Source organism: Rana temporaria, chromosome 2 (assembly GCF_905171775.1).
Source record: "Rana temporaria chromosome 2, aRanTem1.1, whole genome shotgun sequence".
In the NCBI taxonomy this organism is placed as follows: Eukaryota; Metazoa; Chordata; class Amphibia; order Anura; family Ranidae; genus Rana; species Rana temporaria.
Genome location: NC_053490.1, coordinates 100746306 through 100766042, shown reverse-complemented (window position 1 = coordinate 100766042; position 19737 = coordinate 100746306). Strand labels below are relative to the sequence as shown.

The 19737-nt window shown below is 42.5% G+C and overlaps 1 protein-coding gene across 1 annotated transcript; it reads left to right on the top strand.

Moving 5' to 3' along the window:
- Positions 1-370: 370 nt before the first annotated feature.
- On the top strand, positions 371-8921 carry LOC120929282 (keratin, type II cytoskeletal cochleal-like). Its single transcript, XM_040340608.1, has 9 exons — positions 371-868; positions 1569-1777; positions 4227-4287; positions 4376-4471; positions 4564-4728; positions 5423-5548; positions 5922-6142; positions 6930-6958; positions 8524-8921. The coding sequence occupies exons 1-9, from the start codon at positions 437-439 to the stop codon at positions 8691-8693; spliced, it is 1509 nt and encodes a 502-aa protein (XP_040196542.1). The 5' UTR covers positions 371-436; the 3' UTR covers positions 8694-8921.
- Positions 8922-19737: the final 10816 nt, after the last annotated feature.

Here is a 19737-nt window from a genome sequence, read left to right as displayed (position 1 = left end):
AAAAAGTGTGGAACTTCGCTTTAACATGAATACATTTGAAATCCCTGAAATTCAATATCTTGATTTTTTTTTATATTGGGCCATTCCAAGTAGAACCACTTTGTAAGGCATTACTGGACATATACAATACATAGTAATTGTTTCTTGTAATAACATCAACTCATATTGCTTATACTAATATAACATTGTTTTATTATATTATTAGCCACTAGTAAAAGTGTCACAGCTTTGAAAATATAGGTAGGTTACTGTTTTATTTTCTGTGACAAACAGATGAACCATTATCATCAAGCTAAAATCATAGGAAGTCATAACAATGACAATATTACTAACTACACCCAGTTTAGTATAAAAAGAGCCTAGCAAGTGTCAGAGCATTGAACATTGCTTTGAAGAGTAGACAGCACCTTGGCTTCTCTGTGTATAAACTTTAATTATGTCTCACTGCTCAATCCTAGCCTCATCTGGACACAAGCATTTCAGTTCTGGTTCTGTTTCTTTACCCAAACTTTCCAGCTCACACAGCTTCCTATCACACTCTTCTAAAAATGTTCACCAGACCAAGCATTGTTTCAGCAGCAAGAGTGATCATTCTGTTGGGTCAAAGGGACCTAAAATTTCAGTGGGAAGTTTCCATTTAGGAAAAAGTGGACATGGACATGGATCTGGATTTGGTATTGTTGGACATGGTCATGGATTTAAAGGAATGTCTGGTTCTGGTTCTGGAGGGATCACATCAGTTACTGTAAACCAGGGTCTTCTGGCTCCTCTCAATCTGGAAATTGACCCAAACATCCAAAGAGTTAGAACAGAAGAAAAGAACCAAATTAAGGGCCTGAATAATAAATTTGCCTCCTTTATTGACCAGGTGAGAATTTTCAAGTTCATTTATAATGAAACAAAAAGGTGTATGTATATATGATTAAGTGGCCAACAATATTTATAAGATAATAAAGAAAGGCACATCAAGGTGTATGTGTTACGTTGTGTTTGATTAAAGTCCTAAAGTTGTGTCCCTAAATGTTGAATTTATTTTGCATGAACAACCAGTGCAGTTTGATGTTATCATGTATGACTGCAGTTTCTGCAAATTACTTAACATTATTTCCCAGTATATACTTTACTTCAAATGTTATACACAGGATGTCTATGAAAATATATTGCCCTTAGTATAGCGAATATGAATTAAATAGGGCTGATTTACTAAAGGGTTAGAGAATTGTAATTCAAAAGTTGTGTTAATATTCACCTCAATTATCCAATCACGTGAAAAGCACCTGCTCATTATTGTATATTTATAATTTACAGGAATTTGCTTTTCACGTTATTGAATAATTCAAGTAATATCCACACACATGTTTTAGTTCTTCAGCCTCCTAAAAGAACAAAATTCCACACGTACATACTCTGTACTAAATTATACCGTCCCAGTCAAAGAACATGAAAAATCTTGCAATAAAAATTTTTGGGCAATCCAATCTGGCTTAGGTTTATGTGAAAACATGTATATTATTGTATGTTTCCCCATTTCTATACCCATAAGCAATTATTATATAATCTCAACACAGGTAAGATTTTTGGAACAGCAGAACAAGATGCTGGAGACCAAATGGTCTATTCTACAAGATCAGAATACAGCAAGATTGTCGATTGAACCTTTGTTTGAGGCTTTTATTGGCAACCTCAGGAGACAGCTGGAGAATCTAGAATGTGAGAGAGCTCCACTGGATGCAGAGAGGAACAGCATGGAGGGCACTGTAGAAGAACTAAGGAGAAGGTAGCAATACTATTACACTATAATGCATAAATGTATGGAGTACCCTGCAATTAACGGTAAAGCTTTACCCTCTCCATGTTTTGGGGCCAGGCTCAGACTGGCAATATGGAAATTCTGGTATTAGTCTTTAAATCCTAGCATATATTTCTTAAAGCAGAACTAAGCTCACAATTAAACTGCTTCTCAAAATAAAGCTTGTTAGAAATGTTCTTTATGTTATTAAATTCTTAATCAAAAATCCTTAAATCAAACACATACAGTGTATGCTACATTTAAGGCATGCCTCTGGTGGTAACTGTCACATTTGCCAGTGTGCTTATGTCAGCTCTCAACAGAACTTTCACTCAAATGGTGGGTGTTAAAGCTGTGTATTTAGTTTTTTATGAACAGGTGGGGCTTTAATTTGGTAGCAAATTTAAATATGTATATACAAGTGTATTTTTTTCTGTAATTTACCTGTAATTTTTCCCAACACAACATTTACATAATTTGATAGTCCCCAGATATTTACCACAAAATATGTTAATTAAAGTTGGCTGATTAATATCATATCACAGTGTAACTTTCAGATAATGTAGCAATATGGTAAAACTCAAAGTGAACATATATAATTTTGATAAACTTTTTGATGCTACAATGCATACAGGGGGGAAATTGGTCTACAGAAATAATGGGCACAAATGATTACAATGGTGACTTTTTCATATTTGCCACTATATTAAAAATTAAGATGACATTGTATTCACTTACATTAGCAATTGATGAAAACATCATCCCAATCATCCAACCATCATTGTTGTAAGGATTTTGGAAGGGAAACATTTTTTTTGTTCAATTTTTATTTACACTTTTTTTTCTTCATGAAGGGGGTCTGGATCTATTAAGTAGAAACCAAATCCACACCCTCATGCAGCTGTGCAGCCGTAGATCATTTGTAACTGTGATCTATTGCTGTCTGCAACAGCCCTGGCTGGGCCTACATACTAAGAATAAGTGCAGTGACGTGACATATGATGACATTTCACTTCTGATGTAAATACTAAACAGAAGCATAGGGGTTGATTTACTAAATGCAAATTGCCCCAGAGCTTAGTAAAAAAAAAGCATGCTTGCACATGATTGGATGATGGAAGTCAGTAGAGCTTCTGCTCATTTACTAAGCTGCAGAGCAATTACACTTGCAGAGTGCAACTACGCTTTGCAAAGTGCACAGTCTTTTTGCCTTTAGTAAATCAACCCGATAGTGTTGGCATTTGTTTCTGCAGTGCACTCTTAAAGAATTACAGAAATTTGAAATAAACTGTTAGCGCAAACACTGGTACTACCGAACACTTAAAAAGCGGGCAATGTATATGTCTAGAAAACAGTCACAGTTTTATAGTGCATATAGTGATACAAAATGACCAGTCATAAAAAGGAAGGAGATGGGAAGATGATGGGCGGCAGCTGTCCTCAGAGAAAAGCCAACTCTGTTAGGTGGCGCTTCCCTTTTTTGTTTCCTTGTCTTCCCCTAAGTGCAATATGTCAGATAATATGTTTAATCTTAAAAGAAATGCACTTACAATACACAATTACAAAACAGGCTCATCAGGGTCTCATGATGCGCGGTGCGGTCCAGTCTCAGGTCCATCTTGATCCACAGATCTGCAGGCAGGGAGAGAAATCCATCCTCTGGACACCATGAAACAGCCAGGTTCAGCGTGGAGACACAGATGATGACGTTCCAGGAGAGTGGGACCAGGGAGAGCACCGGAAGGAAGGTGAGACTAGAAACAACAGGCTATGCGGCGCTCGGAGACAAGCTCCTTAGAGTAGGCCTGTAGGCGGAGCTTGTCTCCGAGTGCGTAGCCTGTTGTTTCTAGTCTCACCTTCCTTCTGGTGCTCTCCCTGGTCCCACTATCTGGTAACGTCATCATCTGTGTCTCCACGCTGAACCTGGCTGTTTCCTGGTGTCCACAGGATAGATTTCTCTCCCTGCCTGCAGGACCCGTGGATCGAGATGGACCTGAGACTGGACCGCACTGCGCATCATGAGACCCTGATGAGCTTGTTTTGAAATTGTGTATTGTAAGTGCATTTCTTTTGAGATTAAACATAGTATCTGACATATTGCACTTAGGTGGCGCTTCCCCTTTTTTGTTTCCCGCTATTAAGGAATTGACTGTAGAAGTATTGGAAGCCCAGGAAATTATAATTTCAGCTCAAGGGCTTAGGACTGAATGCTGACTGTCATTGACAGCCTTCAGTTTCAGCCAAAACCCCTGCTGGGACGAACAGGAGATAATGATTACCAAAGACATTTCAAAATAGCACAGGGACAAATAGTCACTCTACTCACACCATTTTAATTTGGCACTGGGGACTCAAGTGGTTTAGAAACAGTTAATAATATACAGATTGTTTAGTATGTAAAGGACATATGAGAAAATAAAAATGTGTCTTTTTACAGATATGAAGATGAAGTCAACAGAAGAACAGGTGCCGAGAATGAATTTGTTTCTCTGAAGAGGGTAAACATTTTAAAATTAGTCACAACTTTCTGTATTGTCTGTTAAAGCAACACTAATAAAACAAATAACTCTGTATATCTAACTTTAGGATGTTGATGCTGCTTTCATGAACAAAGCTGAACTTCAGGCGAAGGCCGACTCCCTGAGCGATGAGATCAGCTTCCTTAGGACCCTGTATGATGCGGTAAATATTTCTCCTTTTGGGTCATAAGCACATTTCTGAATTTAATTTATACTGCTGTACTGTAGTTGCTGTACATATTTTTAAATTTTCAGGAAATCAATCAACTCCAAGCTCAGATTTCAGACACCTCAGTTCTTGTGTCCATGGACAACAGCCGAGACCTAGACATCAATGGTATTATCGCTGAGGTCAGAGCTCAATATGAAGAGATTGCTAACAGAAGTAGAGCAGAGGCTGAAGCCATGTACCAATCCAGGGTGAGTGTGTTATAATTGGAGCTACAAGGCAACAGGTATCACCATTCATTGTATTAAATATGTGATTCTTTGTGATTAGATGAGGTGCCTGCATTTGTTTGAATTTTGGCCTTTTCCCTTTTTTTTCACTTGGTAATACTGCAAAAAACACAATTATTTTCCCTCACTCTACCGTATCTATGGAGGGAGCCATGGTTTTTACTTTGACTTCAAATATGTCTTTCCCTCCATCTCTATTACATGTTAGTGGATGGGATTAGTAGTTTACAGAAGGAAGAAAAGTGTTTGTGCGCTCAGTTCAACTCACTAGTAGTAACCAAGGCACTGCAGTTCTGGCAACACACATTTTCTTTACGTGCTTAAAATGTTTGTAGCATGAAAAAGGAAATTTAATGCAGCCACCACATCAACGTACTGGTAATCTGAAATATATATATATATATATTTTTGGGGAGGGGGGAGTTAGACATCATTTAAACATCTGTGTTATTTTTTTTTCTGGCGCTATCCTCTACTTATGATAATTCAATTTAAAATAGTAGTTTTATATTTTAATATTTTAAAAAATCTGCAGTTTCCTATGAGACATGAGCCTTCAAATAAAATGGTGCATGGAATAACAAATGAAATTAAAACATTTGGTTTCCACAAATATTCAGATTTTTTTTATTTTTTTATATTTTACTATCTACAGTTTGAAGATCTGCGAACGGCAGCTGGAAGAAATGGAAACGATCTGCAGAACAGCCAAAATGAGATTGCAGATCTCAATCGAACAATTCAGAAGCTTAAAGGTGAAATTGATTGTGCCAAATCCCAGGTATAAATCCATTTTATACTTTTATGGCTAACCTTACGATATTATTATTGTTCACAATTTTTAGTTTTTAACAGTTTCATAGCGCTTGTTTAGATGAATGTTTAATGTTATCTTTTTCCAGATTTAGACTTACCAGAACAGTCGTTTGCGTCCTATTTATACATTTTTATATTGGATATATAAAAAAGTATAATTTGTTTGTAATATGTAATTTATTGTTTTCTTGATGATATAAATTTTCAGCACTTGTTTCATTGAGATCCTTTTTGCTCATGTATATTTTGTCAAGTTTATTGATCCCAAATAAAACAAAGCAGGAGATACTCAATTTACTAGATTAAAAAAATAATGCATGTTATTTAATCATTTCTAGCGTGCTGCACTTGAAGCTGCCATCAGGGAAGCTGAGGAAAGTGGTGAAGCTGCTGTCAGGGATGCCAAGCAAAAATTGTCTGAATTGGAGGCTGCTCTACAGAAGGCCAAACAGGACATGGCTCGCCAACTAAGAGAATACCAGGAACTGATGAATGTTAAACTGGCTCTGGATATTGAGATTGCCACTTATAAGAAAATGCTGGAAGGAGAAGAGCACAGGTATATACTTCATATGTCAGGCAAGGAACATGCTAACTGGAAGATAAAACAAAGAGATTACTTCATCAGTCTTCTGCTGCTCTTTAAATATCCATTGCCAGGCATGGGGTAGGGAGGTAGGGAGGTGGCCTAGCTGTGTTATTTAGCCTGAGGGTCTGCAAAAGTTGTAGATTCCTACAGACATAAATATTTTCGCCAATCTGTCACAATTGGGCAGCAATATTCAAATGGACAGGTACTGTATGTAAGGTTTAGAACCGAGGAGTCTGCATTTTTTTATATGTAAGAAATACATTTTCACCAGCAAGTTGTACACTTGCAGAGCACTTGAAGCACAAGTTCTAGTTGACACATTTTCAATTTGTAGCAAATTTGCATTGCAAGTCTCTAGCAAGAGCTAAGTTGCATTGGTGAGTCTACAACAAGAGCTCTGCAAGTCTACAACATGGAAATTCAGCCACAGTGACCCCTGTGGTGGGATGTTTATTGAACAACATAACTGAATCAGAACTTCCAGTAGACTTGCAGAATGTTTGCAAAGAAAGTTGATCTGGAGACCTGCAATGCAGACTTGCTGCAATTGTGCAACAAACTTGTGAAGCCTGGCAAGTCTAGCAATAGCTTAGCAAGTCATTTTTAAACTTGCAGCACAATCGCTTGTTATCTGGGTTTCTGCCTGATAGCCTGTTTATTTGTTATTTACCAGTTAATGTTCATAGGTGTAAAAAAAATAAATCATACAAAATGAAATTCATGCTAAAATTCTGTTAATTTTTCTGTTTTTCAGGATAGGTGCAGAGGGACATGTAAACATTTGTAAGTAAAACAATTTGTTCCATGTATAATAAAAACCGATGTGCGAATTCACATACAGTATTTATGTGAATTCTATGCCTCCCACATTTAGTGTTGAAAAATGTTGAATATAGTTTATTTACTAAAGAATAATTTATCATTTATATTAGTTATTTTTACCACAGATACTATACTCTAAACCAGTGGTTCTGAACCTGGGGGTCGGGACCCCCCTGGGGGTCAAATGAGGATTTGCCAGGGGTCACCAAAGCCTGCGGCTGCCCACTTAGCCTCTTCACAGCCGCCCATTTAGTTCATGGCATAGACTAGAGGTCAGCTGACTGGTGAGGAATGTGAAGTGGGAGGGGCTGGAGGAGACCCTATCTGCTGATTTCAGCATAGGTGTCACTGCTACGAGAAAAACACAAAAATCGGAGACACAGTGAGTAACACTACCTGTGATTAGAGTTGCCTTTAAAAGTCCCCACTACAGTTCTCAGATCAGCAGATGGCCTTGATCAAGAGCACCTAAGTTCGCTGATCCCAACTCCCCACCAGCACTGCCACTGATCCCAACTCCCCGCCAGCACTGCCACTGATCCCATACTCCCCACCAGGGTGTAAGAGAAGGAATAAAAATAGAGAATACATAGAAAGGAGAGGAAAAGAGGGGGAGGAACAAAGAAAAAGGAAGAGAAAGAATAAGAGAAAGAACAAGAAAGACATCTAGAGAGGGATGGGGATAACAAACAAGAAATTAGGATAGAGAGAGATAAAAGGGAAAGAAAAGAGAACAAAGAGAAAGAGTGGTACATCCTAAAATGCACTATAAGGCCTTGTACACACGATCAGACATGTCCGATGAAAACGGTCCACGGACCGTTTTCATCGGACATGTCTGCTAGCAGATTTTGGTCTGATGTGTGTACACACCATCAGACCAAAATCCCCGCGGACAGAAAACGCGGTGACATGGCGGTGACGTGGCGGCGACTATGACGCGGCGACGTGCGCGACCCAGGAAGTTCAATGGACAGCGGACAGGTTCGTCGTGTGTACGAGGCCTAAGGGTTTTTAATAGTGTGAGAGTGTAAGGGACTCAGTGAGCGCTAAATGTCTGCAGGTTAGGGGCGCAAATTACTTGTCTTACCTTGGGTGCCAACAACCCACGATAAGAAAATAATTTTACCGTTGGGGGTCCCCACAACTTGGGAAATTTTATTAAGGGGTCACGGCACTAGACAGGTTGAGAACCAGTGCTCTAAACTATTATGTGTTACTGTTTTTGGAATTAATAATACTGTACACAGATCATGATGTGTAGTTTCTAATTTCAGCCAACCACAGTCCATCTAAAACTAACTATACCTATCTTTATATTCTAAAATATAGCGACAAGAGGACTAGGGAGGGTGGGTTAATGAATCTTTAATTAAAGTATACTCGTCCTGGAATTTTTTTTTAGTAGACTTGCTGGATTCATAATAGTGCATTGTCTTCTGAACTACATTGCCTAAACATGTATTTACATATTGCCTGAAATGGCAAAGCTTACCATATTGACATAACCTATCCATTTGTTTCAGCTGTCCTGCACTCCAGCACTGGAGGAAAACACCATTCTTCAGGAAAGTCCCATGAAGCCAGTGGCCACCACCACCAACACCAACACCACCATCATCATAAGGGAGGTTTCAGCTCCAGAAGCCATGTCCCCATAAGCAAGCATCACTCCAGCCATGAACATCACTGCTAAAGTGAAGACCTATATACAGAGATATGATGAAGCTGCTCAATCGATGCAAGGCATAAAAGCCTACTTAGAAATGTAGAAATCTCCTTTTCATATTTCATATTATTATTATATATGAATCAGGGGTGCTGGCTTGCTTATTAGTGTAGTCTAAAAATAATGTTTGCTGTATATATTTGTGACATTATATGCTGTAAAACATTGCAATAAACAGTAATCCATGTTCCATCATCTGCTGTAATTATAAATACTCACCCTAGCTCAAATTACATTCCCCACAGAACATTTACAGTAGTTGATGTTTTACAATTCAAATTTTGAGCACTGGGAGTATAAAAATGAAGCTCAGCTCAGCTCATCTCATTCCCTCTTTATATTACCCTCATTTATACATTAAACACATATTATGCATGTCTGCTAAGCATATTTTACCATTGCCAGTAGTTCCTGTCCCAGTAAAGTCTATTGTTTATTATCCCACTCATACACTTTAGTGCATGTCCTGGTAGATGCAGATTAACCCTTTTGCTACCAGGCCCTGTGCTTCATTTTTACACTCAGGTGGCCAGACCATTTTTGCAATTTTTCCTTTGCTTTTTTATTTTTCACTTACAGCTTTCATGGTTTGTAAAAGACCCCCCAAACAATTTATTTTCTGAAAGCACATGACAAGTAGAATAAAAATAAGGTGCTACAGATTTTTAAGGTCCCACGATATTTGCGCAAATGTTTAAATAATATTTTTGCTAAAAATCCACTAAAATCATTAGCAGATAAATTCAAAGCACATTTTTGAAAATTCCTACTATCTATAAAAGCCTAACCTTTATTGAGTTAATAAATTACAAAAAATACAAAAAAAAATTAATATCCAAATTTCTCAAAAAATCTGAAGGTTTTTGTTTTTTCCCTTACAGCTTTCCGAATTTGTGAAAGACCCCCAAAACCATATATTTTCTGAAAGCATATGATCTCTAGAATACAAGGTGCTACAGATATTTTAGACCCCACGGTATTTGGGCAAATGTTTATCAAACCTATATATTCGCAAATAATACACTAAAACCATTATTAGCAGATAAAAACATAGCTAATTTTACCAAATTCCTGCTAAATCCCTTCTAAATATAAAAGCTTAACCTGTATGGAGTTAATAAATAACAAACAATTAACACTTTTACATTGCACCTTTTTGCAAAATGGTGAAAATCGAACATACGCAAAAATGTAAATATTCAAATTTCTCAAGAAATCTGAAGGTTTTCATTTTTCCCTTACAGCTTTTAGAATTTGTGAAAGACCCCCAAAACCATATATTTTCTGAAAGCATATGACCTCTAGAAAAAAAGAAGGTGCTACTGATTTTTTAAACCCCGTGGTATTTACGCAAATGTTTATCAAACCAATATATTCGTAAAACATACACTAAAACCACCTCTGCAGCTAGGGGTTCGGATCCCGGTCCCGGTGGGTGTGCTATGCGAGGTAAGCCTGCGCTAAGTACGCCCACCCCCCTCCCACAAAAAAACACCACACTTACATGCACTCAAAATTGGGTTAACATGCACGCACTTTGACCACGCGGTCTCTAAAAAGAGAGGCGAAGGACTAACGGGGCTGGTTGAGCGGGCTAGATCCTCTCACTCCCTCTGCCCCGTTGGACTTCAAAGCGGAGCAGGTAGGGCAGGTTGTGTGGGAGGACCCCCTCACACACCCGCCATTGCCACCCGGGGCATGGAGAAAGGTGTCAGATTGCCTCTGGGGGAGGCCTGCCTACTCCCAACTCCTGCAGTCCGGCTCCTCTCTCGAGTACACGCACAAAATACACTTTAAAAAAATAAAAAAAAATAAAAACATTATTAGCAGATAAAAACACAGCTAATTTTACAAAATTGCTTCTTAATCCCTTCTAAATATTTTTACATTACGTCTTTTTGCAAAATTATGAAAATTGAACGTACATAAAATGTAAATATCCCAATTTCTCTAAAAATCCAAATTTTTCAAAAAATCTGAAGGTTTTAATTTTTCCTATACAGCTTTCAGAATTTGTGACCCAAATCATATATTTTCTAAAAGCATATGATCTCTAGAATAAAAACAAGGTGCTATTGATTTCTTAGGCCCGTGGTATTTGTGAAAATGTTTATCAAAACAATATTGTCGCTATAAAAATACACTAAAATCATTAACACACAATCTTACAAAATTCCTGCTTAATAGAAAAACGTATCCTGTGTTGAGTTAATAAATAACAAATATTTGTAAATTTTAGATTGCGCCCTTTTGCAAAATAATGAAAACCTACCCGAAAATGTCTCAAAATATCTGGAGGTTTCTATTTTTCACTTCCAGCTTTCAGGGTTTGTAAAACACCCCCAAACAATATATTTTCAGAAACCATGGGGGCAGATTCACAGAGATTGGCGCATCTCTGCGGCGGCGTAGCGTATGTCATTTACGTTACGCCGCCGCACGTTTTACAGGCAAGTGCTTGATTCACAAAGAACTTACCTGTAAAGTTGCGGCGGCGTAGCATAAATCACCCGGCGCAAGCCCGCCTAATTCAAATTAGCCGGGTAGGGGGCGTGGAGCATTTAAATTAAGCGCGTTCCCGCGCTGAATGTACTGCGCATGCGCCGTCCGGAAAATATCCCAGGGTGCATTGCTCCAAATGACGTCGCAAGGACGTCATTGGTTTCGACGTGAACGTAAATGGTGTCCAGCCCCATTCACGGATGACTTACGCAAACAACGTCATTTTTTTAATTTCGACGCGCGAACGACATTTTTGTGAAAAGGTGAAAATTAAAGGTACGCAAAACTGTAAATAAAAACAATGTACTCTAAAAATCCGGAGCTTAACATTTTTAAAATTTTTCATTTAAAGCTTTCAGAATTTGAAAAGACCCCTCAAACTAGACATTTTCTAAAAGCACATGGCCTGTAGAATAAAAAAATGTGCTACAGATTTTTTGGGCCCCACAATAATTACGCAAATGTTCATCATATCGCCATTTTCACAAAAAATACACTAAAATCATTAATAGTGCACATAAACACAACTTACAAAATTCCTGCTAAATTGCTACTAAAGCATCATTCACATGTGGCATACTAAAGTGGACGCCCATGGAGGGCCATAGTTACCAACACAGGGATGTACAGGTGTTCCGTGCATCCCCATACAGGCAGTCCAGTTTATGTCAATTGGGATGCATCGGCAGCACAGGCATAGCATGTCCATTTCCATCCGACCGCCGCATAGTGTCTGCTCTGCATCAACGGAGTGGACACGAACATATCATCCGTCTGTATAGCAGGGATCAGCAGACAGATCCCCGCTGAGCAGGTGGATCTGCTTGACAGAGTCTGCTCCATGTGAAAGGGGTCCTACTAGGAGCGGCCTGGTCCATTATGGGCGCTGGGTAGGGATGAGCCGAACACCCCCCTGTTCGGTTCGCACCAGAACTTTCGAACACACCAAATGTTCGTGTGAACTTTAGAACCCCGTTAAAGTCTATGGGACTCGAACACTCGTGCTAATTTTAAAGGCTAATATGCAAGTTATTGTCCTAAAAAAGGTTTGGGGACCTGGGTCCTGCCCCAGGAAACATGTATCAATGCAAAAAAAAGTTTTAAAAACTGGCGTTTTTTCGGGAGCAGTGAATTTAATTATGTTAAAAGTGAAACAATAAAAGTGAAATATTCCTTTAAATTTCGTACCTAGGGAGGGGGGTGTAAAGTTAGCATGTAAAATACCGCATGTTTCCAGTACTTAGAACTGTCCCTGCACAAAGTGTAATTTCTGAAAGAAAGAAAATCATTTAAAACCGGACTTGCGGCTATAATGAATTGTCGGCTCCCGGCAATTCAGAGAGGATTCATTCATAAAAAAAAAAAAAGCGTGGGGGTCCCCCTAAATTCAATTACCAGGCTCTTCAGGTCTGGTATGGATATTAAGGGGAACCCTGCCGTTCAATTAAAAAAAAAATGACGTGGGGTTCCCCCCAGATATCCCTTCAGGTCTAGTGTGGATTTTAAGGGGAACTCCACCCCAAAAATTGTTTAAAAAATTGCGTGGAGTTCCGCCAAAAATCCACACCAGACCCCTTATCTGAGCACGTTAACCTGGCCGGCCGCAGAAAAGAGGGGGGCAGAGTGCGCTCCCCCTCTCCTGAACCGTACCAGGCCACATGCCCTCAACATGGGGAGGATGTCCCCATGTTGTGGGGACAGGGGCCTCATCCCCACAACCCTTGCCCGGTGGTTGTGGGGGTCTGCGGGCGGGGGGCTTATCAGAAAGATACAGAAGGGCTTCCCCTGATGAGAGGGGAGTTGTGAGAGGGCCCAGGCAGAACACTGGACTCCTCTATAATGAGGCCTATCTGCCCTAGGTCCACCGACTCCTCCACCACCTCCTCGAGAGGAGAGGTGTGGGCACTCCTCTCCCCCGCTGGATCTTGGGGGTCTTGCTGAGGCTGCTCTGGGGACGATGTGGTGGGACGGCCACTGCCAGCAGATGGGCCCACTCCCTCCTGCACATCTGTGGATGACATAAAGCAATCACATGTTGGGGGACCCACACACTTGTCACATGTTCCCTTCCACCCCTTCACATGCTACACACCGGATAGGGGATATAAAACACTTACCTGTCCTCGAGGCATCGTCACGGGAATCGAAGCCCTCAACTCCCTCCACCTGCTCCCTCTGTATACACCGAGCGACCATCTCCTCATCCGGGGTCAAAACAATATTGCAGGGTGGTCCACCCCCCGTGCCACTCTGGTGCCTCCGAATGGCGGACAGCTTCTCCCGCACATGGAGCTTCAAGTCATTCATCTTTTTGTTAATGTCCTTGGCGCTGCGGGTGGCATTGCCAAGGGCATTAACTTGAGTAGCAATTGTGTCCAGGATTTCCTGCTTCCTGGCGCGGGTGGTATCCCGACTCTGGGCACCATGGAGGAAGGTCTCATATCTCTCCATGCCAGCAATAACGATTGCCCTCTCCTGGGGAGAAAAATGTCTCTTCCTCTTGCTGACTGGAGCAGCCATAGCACAGCAAAAGAGAGCAGTAATAAAGAAAAGCAAAATTACCTTGCTCAGGGGGGGGGAAAGCAGGATGTAATTTTGCGTCGGACGGGCGCATGTCTGGGAGCGTATTTATGCGTTCGGCGTAAGCCGGTAGGCCGGCGTAAACTAGGAAGTTCGGTAGTTGTGAGCATGCGCACAAGGAAGTGATCATACGTCGACATTGCTGCGCATGCTCCGTGGAAGATACGCCGGGCGTAATCCACTGCTCCACGCTCAGGCTATCATTTGCATAAGTTCACACCCACTTACACTTATGCCAGCTTACGCCTTCACATTTACGTTACAGCGGCGCAACGTGGAGAGCAAGTACATGTCGGCGTGGCGCATATACGTTGTGTTACGCCGGCACAAAGATGCGCCCATCTACCTGAATCTAGCTATTGGTGTTTTTTCATGTAGGAAACTTGGCCAAAGATAGAGAAATGCAGCAGCTTTGGTAATGGATACAATCCTGTGTTAAGCTTAGAAGGATTGTAAAAACAGACAATTGTACCACACTTTATAAAAAGAATGATTGATATTCTTCTTTCAGACCTCTAATCTTTTTGATTCATGTATCCCTTTTTTTACAATCTCATAGGGCGCAATCAAGCTGCAGCAGTGGAGCCGACCAACCCCACACAGAGCCAAGCCCCACCCTCGCCGGATGTGCAGGAAGTGCAAAATGCCACCACATCAGGTCAGTGTCATCATACAGCACAGCTTCAGGTAATAGATGTAGGCCTGCATAATTGTAATACGTTTTTTTTCCAAATTTCGGTAGGTATTCGTGCGGTTGGGGGCGGATTGGACACCTACAATGCCTAGGTCCTAATCGGGGAGATCTGTCCTGCAGGACAGAAAAAGAGGACATAAACCTCGCCTTAACCCAGCTTAAAAAGAAAACCCAAGTGGTGGACCGAAAACTCAATAATCTGATTGATGTGCTGAAGAATGGTTTAAAAAAATAAAAAAAATTAAAAAAAAGTATTTCAAAGCAAAAATATATATAAAAAAAAAATTCAAGAATTTATATTAAGATATTTTTGGAAAAAATTAAAATGACACATTTTAAGTGTGAAACAATAAATATTTTTGGATAACCAACAATGTGTGGCTTATTATTATATCAATGCTGCCTAAAAGAACAAATCTAGATTTGTGGTGTTTACATTGACAATGATGAGTATTTAGTACAGGAAAATAAACATGACACTATTATAACGTAGGAGAAAGCTAGAATGAACTCAAAATAGAAAAGCATCAAACAAAGAAAAATACTAGAACAGGGGCAGAAAAATTGGGCCTTAGGCACTGGTGGCGGTGCCACAACACTGCAACCCCTCACAGATAATGTCATTGGAGCGCAGCAAAGAGCCACATGCAAAGTCTTGCATCAAAAATTGTTATTATACGCCCCTGTTAAACAGGGGCAGAAAAATTGGGCCTTAGGCACTGGTGGCGGTGCCACAACACTGCAACCCCTAACAGATACCCTAGTTGGAGCGCATTAATAAGCCCTGCTGCAAAGTATTGCATCAACAATTTTTATTATACGCCCCTGTTAAACAGGGGCAGAAAAATTGGGCCTTAGGCACAACACTGCAACCCCTCACAGATACTGTAATTGGAGCGCAACAAAGAGCCACATGCAAAGAATTGCATCAAAAATTGTTACTATACACCCTTGTTAAACAGGGGCAGAAAAAATGGGCGCCAGGCACTGGAGGCGGTGCCACAACACTGCCACCCCTCACAGATAATGTCATTGGAGCGCAGCAAAGATCCACATGCAAAGTATTGCATCAAAAATTGTTATTATACGCCCCTGTTAAACAGGGGCAGAAAAATTGGGTCTTAGGCACTGGTGGCGGTGCCACAACACTGCAACCCCTCACAGATAATGTCATTGGAGTGCAGTAAAGAGCCACATGCAAAGTCTTGCATCAAAAATTGTTATTATACGCCCCTGTTAAACATGGGCAGAAAAATTGGGCCTTAGGCACTGGTGGCGGTGCCACAACACGGCAACCCCTCACAGATAATGTCATTGGAGCGCAGCAAAGAGCCACATGCAAAGTCTTGCATCAAAAATTGTTATTATACGCCCCTGTTAAACAGGGGCAGAAAAATTGGGCCTTAGGCAATGGTGGCGGTGGACAGAACCAACAATGTTCTTACTAGCTATCAGCAAGATCATTGAGGAGGAAAAGGATATTGAGTCACAGTCACTCAGCATCAGCATAGGCAGTCTCCAAGGGATCTGACATTTCCAAAAAAATTATTCAGTTACATCAGCATCAGGTGCTTGGTAGCTGTTGTTGATCCAAGCCTGATTAATTTTTCTGAAGGTCAGACGATCGACAGAGTCGGTGGAGAGACACACCCTGTGATCGGTCACAAAGCCTCCAGCAGCACTGAATGTGCGTTCTGAAAGAACGCTGGATGCAGGACAAGCTACAGGCCAGTAGCTCAATTGCGTACTGTGCAAGTTCTGGCCAGTGATCCATCCTCAAGACCCAGTAAGCCAGAGGATTTTCGGTGGGGAAGGTGTCCAAGTCTGATCTTGCCCCTAGGTATTCACGCACCATGAAAACCAGACGCCGGCGCTGGCGATGGTTGCTGGAACCGGCGGTCATACCTTGGGGCTGCGGACTAAAAAATTGTCTGAACGCATCGGTCGGACGGCCACCTTCTCCACTGCTCCTTCTGTAAATCATCGAAGCCTCAGCAACACGTTGTCCAAGAACAGGATTTGGTAATCCCCCAGGTTCTGGGAACGTGTTGCACAGACCTTTCTGCAAGGCCTCCTGAAGATGTTTTATCTTCTGCTCCCTCTGCGACGGCAAGATAAGCTCTGCAACCTTACTCCTGTAACGTGGATCAAGGAGAGTTGCCAGCCAGTAATGATCCCTCTCCTTAATACCACGAATACGAGGATCCTTACGCAGGCTTTGCAGGATCAGGGAGGCCATGCAGCGTAGGTTTGCTGAGGCATTCGGGGCACAGTGCTCTGGGTCACTGAGGACGACAGGATCCGCAGCCACCTCATCCTAGCCACGTAAAAGTCCATGGGTTCCTTGGGACTGTAAGTGATCCCTTGAAGACTGCTGCTGCTGATGCTGAGTGCTAGGCTCCACCTCCATGCTGCTGATACAATTATCCTCCTCCTCCTCCTCCACCTCGTCCTCCTCGTCCTCTTCCTGTGTGCTAGGCGGGCATGCAGGACCACTGTCTCGATAAAGGGGGCCTTGAGAGGTAAGGAAGTCCTCCTCTTCCTCCCTCTGTTCTGCCACAAGGGCCCTGTCCATTATTCCATGTAGCGTGTGCTCCAACATGTGAATAAGAGGGACAGTCTCACTGATGCTCGCACTGTCACTGCTCACCATCCTTGTGGCCTCCTCAAATAGTGACAGTACAGTACATGCATCCCTGATCAAGGCCCACTGGTGAAAAAAACCCAAGCTCCCCTGACCCAGTTGGCACAGGTACTCATTGATGGCCCTCTGCTGCGTGTGCAGCCGCTGCAGCATGGCCAATATAGAGTTCCATCTGGTGGGCATGTCACAGATTAGGCGGTTCTTGGGCAGGTTGTATTCACCTTCAACCATCTCTGAGCCTGCCCCTGTAGAGCTGACAGAACCTCTGCCCCAGTGTGGCTCCTGTCTCCCAAGCACACCAGCTCTAGCACCGCATGGCATCTCTTGGCCTGCATTCCTGCGTAGCCCCTCGTATGCCTATGGAGCACGGCTGGTTCCGAGGAAACATCAACACAGGAAGAGGCCACAGAGGAAGAAGAAGAGGAGGGGGTGGAGGAGAGAGGTGTGTCACAACCAGTAGTAGTGTTTTGAAGGCGTGGTGGCGGAACAACCTCCAACACTACTGTACCTTGCCCTGCGTCCTTCCCAGCTGCCAGCAGAGTCACCCAATGTGCCCTGAAAGAGAGGTAACGTCCCTGTCCATGCCTGCTGGACCATGAGTCAGCGGTGATATGCACCTTACCACTGACCGCCCTGTCCAGCGAGGCATGGACATTGCCTTCCACATGGCGGTAGAGAGCCGGAATCGCCTTCCGTGAGAAAAAGTGGCGTTTGGGAACTTGCCACTGAGGTACTGCACATTCCACAAACTCACGGAAGGGGGCAGAATCTATCAACTGAAAAGGCAGCAGTTGAAGTGCTAGCAATTTCGCTAAGCTAGCATTCAACCGCTGGGCATGTGGATGGCTGGGAGAGTACTTCTTTCGGCGCTGAAGCAGCTGGGGCAGGGAAATTTGTCTGGTATCATCACTAGATTGCCCGCATGTACTACTAGGTTGTGACACACCTATTTCTACACCTTCAGTCCTATCAGTGCAGGCTTCAGAGTGGACTGAGGGTCTAGTGGGGTTGGAGGTCCCAGCTGATGAGGGGCAAGGGGAGATCCACTTTGTTCTTTGGTGTGGGTCTTTCTGGTATGCTTGCCAACGAACTGCATGGCAGGTGGACATATGTCTGGTCAAGCATATGGTGCCCAAGCGGTTGATGTTTTGGCCACGCGAGATACGCTTGAGACATATATGTTGCAAATAGCAATGGTGCGATCTGATGCACATGTCTCAAAAAATGCCCACTCCAAAGAACTTTTGCAGTAACGTTGAGACACAGCAGCGCCCTGCGTAGCTCTGCGATGTAATGCAGTTGGTGTGCTGCCCTTAAGCTGGCCCCTGGAGGGCATCATGCCTCTTTGGAGATGTGCCTGTGCCTCTTCCTCCTCCTCCTCCTCCTCCTCTTCCTCCTCCTCTTTCCTATCAGGCACCCACGTAGAGTCAGTGACCTCCTCATCCCCTCCCTCCTCCTCTATGTCGAAAACCTGGCAGTATGCTGCAGCTGGGGGAACATGACTGCCAGATTGCTGTCCCTCTCGAGCCCCCCCTCTCTCTGGGCTCACATTACTGCCTTCCTCTATCTGTGTTCCATCATTGGAGCCTTCAAAACGCTGCGCATCTTCATGCAGCATGTACCCAACACTGTGTTGAAACAGTTCGGGAGACTCCTCAGGTGGACATGGTTGGACTAGTGAGTGATGCCATTGTACAGAGGGAAGAGGACGCCTTGGCAGCTGCTTTGGCAGACAAACTAAGCTCAGCCTGGGTGAGAGAGGATGAGGAAAGCTTGGTCATCCACTCTACTAATTGCTCTGCATGTTGAGGCTCAACACGGCCAGCTCCCGAAAAGAAGGACGAGCGTGTCAAACGGCCATATGCTGAAGAGGATGCACCATGTCCATCACCAGCGTTGCCTCTAGATGCAGAGCCTGCTTGCCCTCTTGACTCTCTGCCTCTCTTTGTTGTCCTTCCAGACATTGTAATGGCCTGCACAGGACAAAATCAGTACACACACCTCGTACCTTTAGGTACAAACTGGAGAGGACAAGTGCAGTAAACTCCAAGTAGGTTGAAGTGAAAACTATACAGCACAAGTGCAGTAACAGCAACTACGTTTAGGTGCTATTAAACCGGACAAGTGCAGTAACACTGAGTACGTTTAGGTGCTAATACACAGGCAAGTGCAGTACCAGCAGCTACTTTTAGGTGCTATTAAACAGGACAAGTGCAGTAGCACTGAGTACGTTTAGGTGCTAATACACAGGCAAGTGCAGTACCAGCAACTACGTTTAGGTGCTATTAAACAGGACAAGTGCAGTAACACCGAGTACGTTTAGGTGCTAATACACAGGCAAGTGCAGTACCAGCAACTACGTTTAGGTGCTATTAAACAGGACAAGTGCAGTAACACTGAGTACGTTTAGGTGCTAATACACAGCACAAGTGCAGTAACACCAATTTCGTCTAGGTGCTATTAAACAGGACAAGTGCAGTGACACCGAGTACGTTTAGGTGCTAATACACAGCCAAGTGCAGTACCAGCAGCTACTTTTAGGTGCTATTAAACAGGACAAGTGCAGTAGCACTGAGTACGTTTAGGTGCTA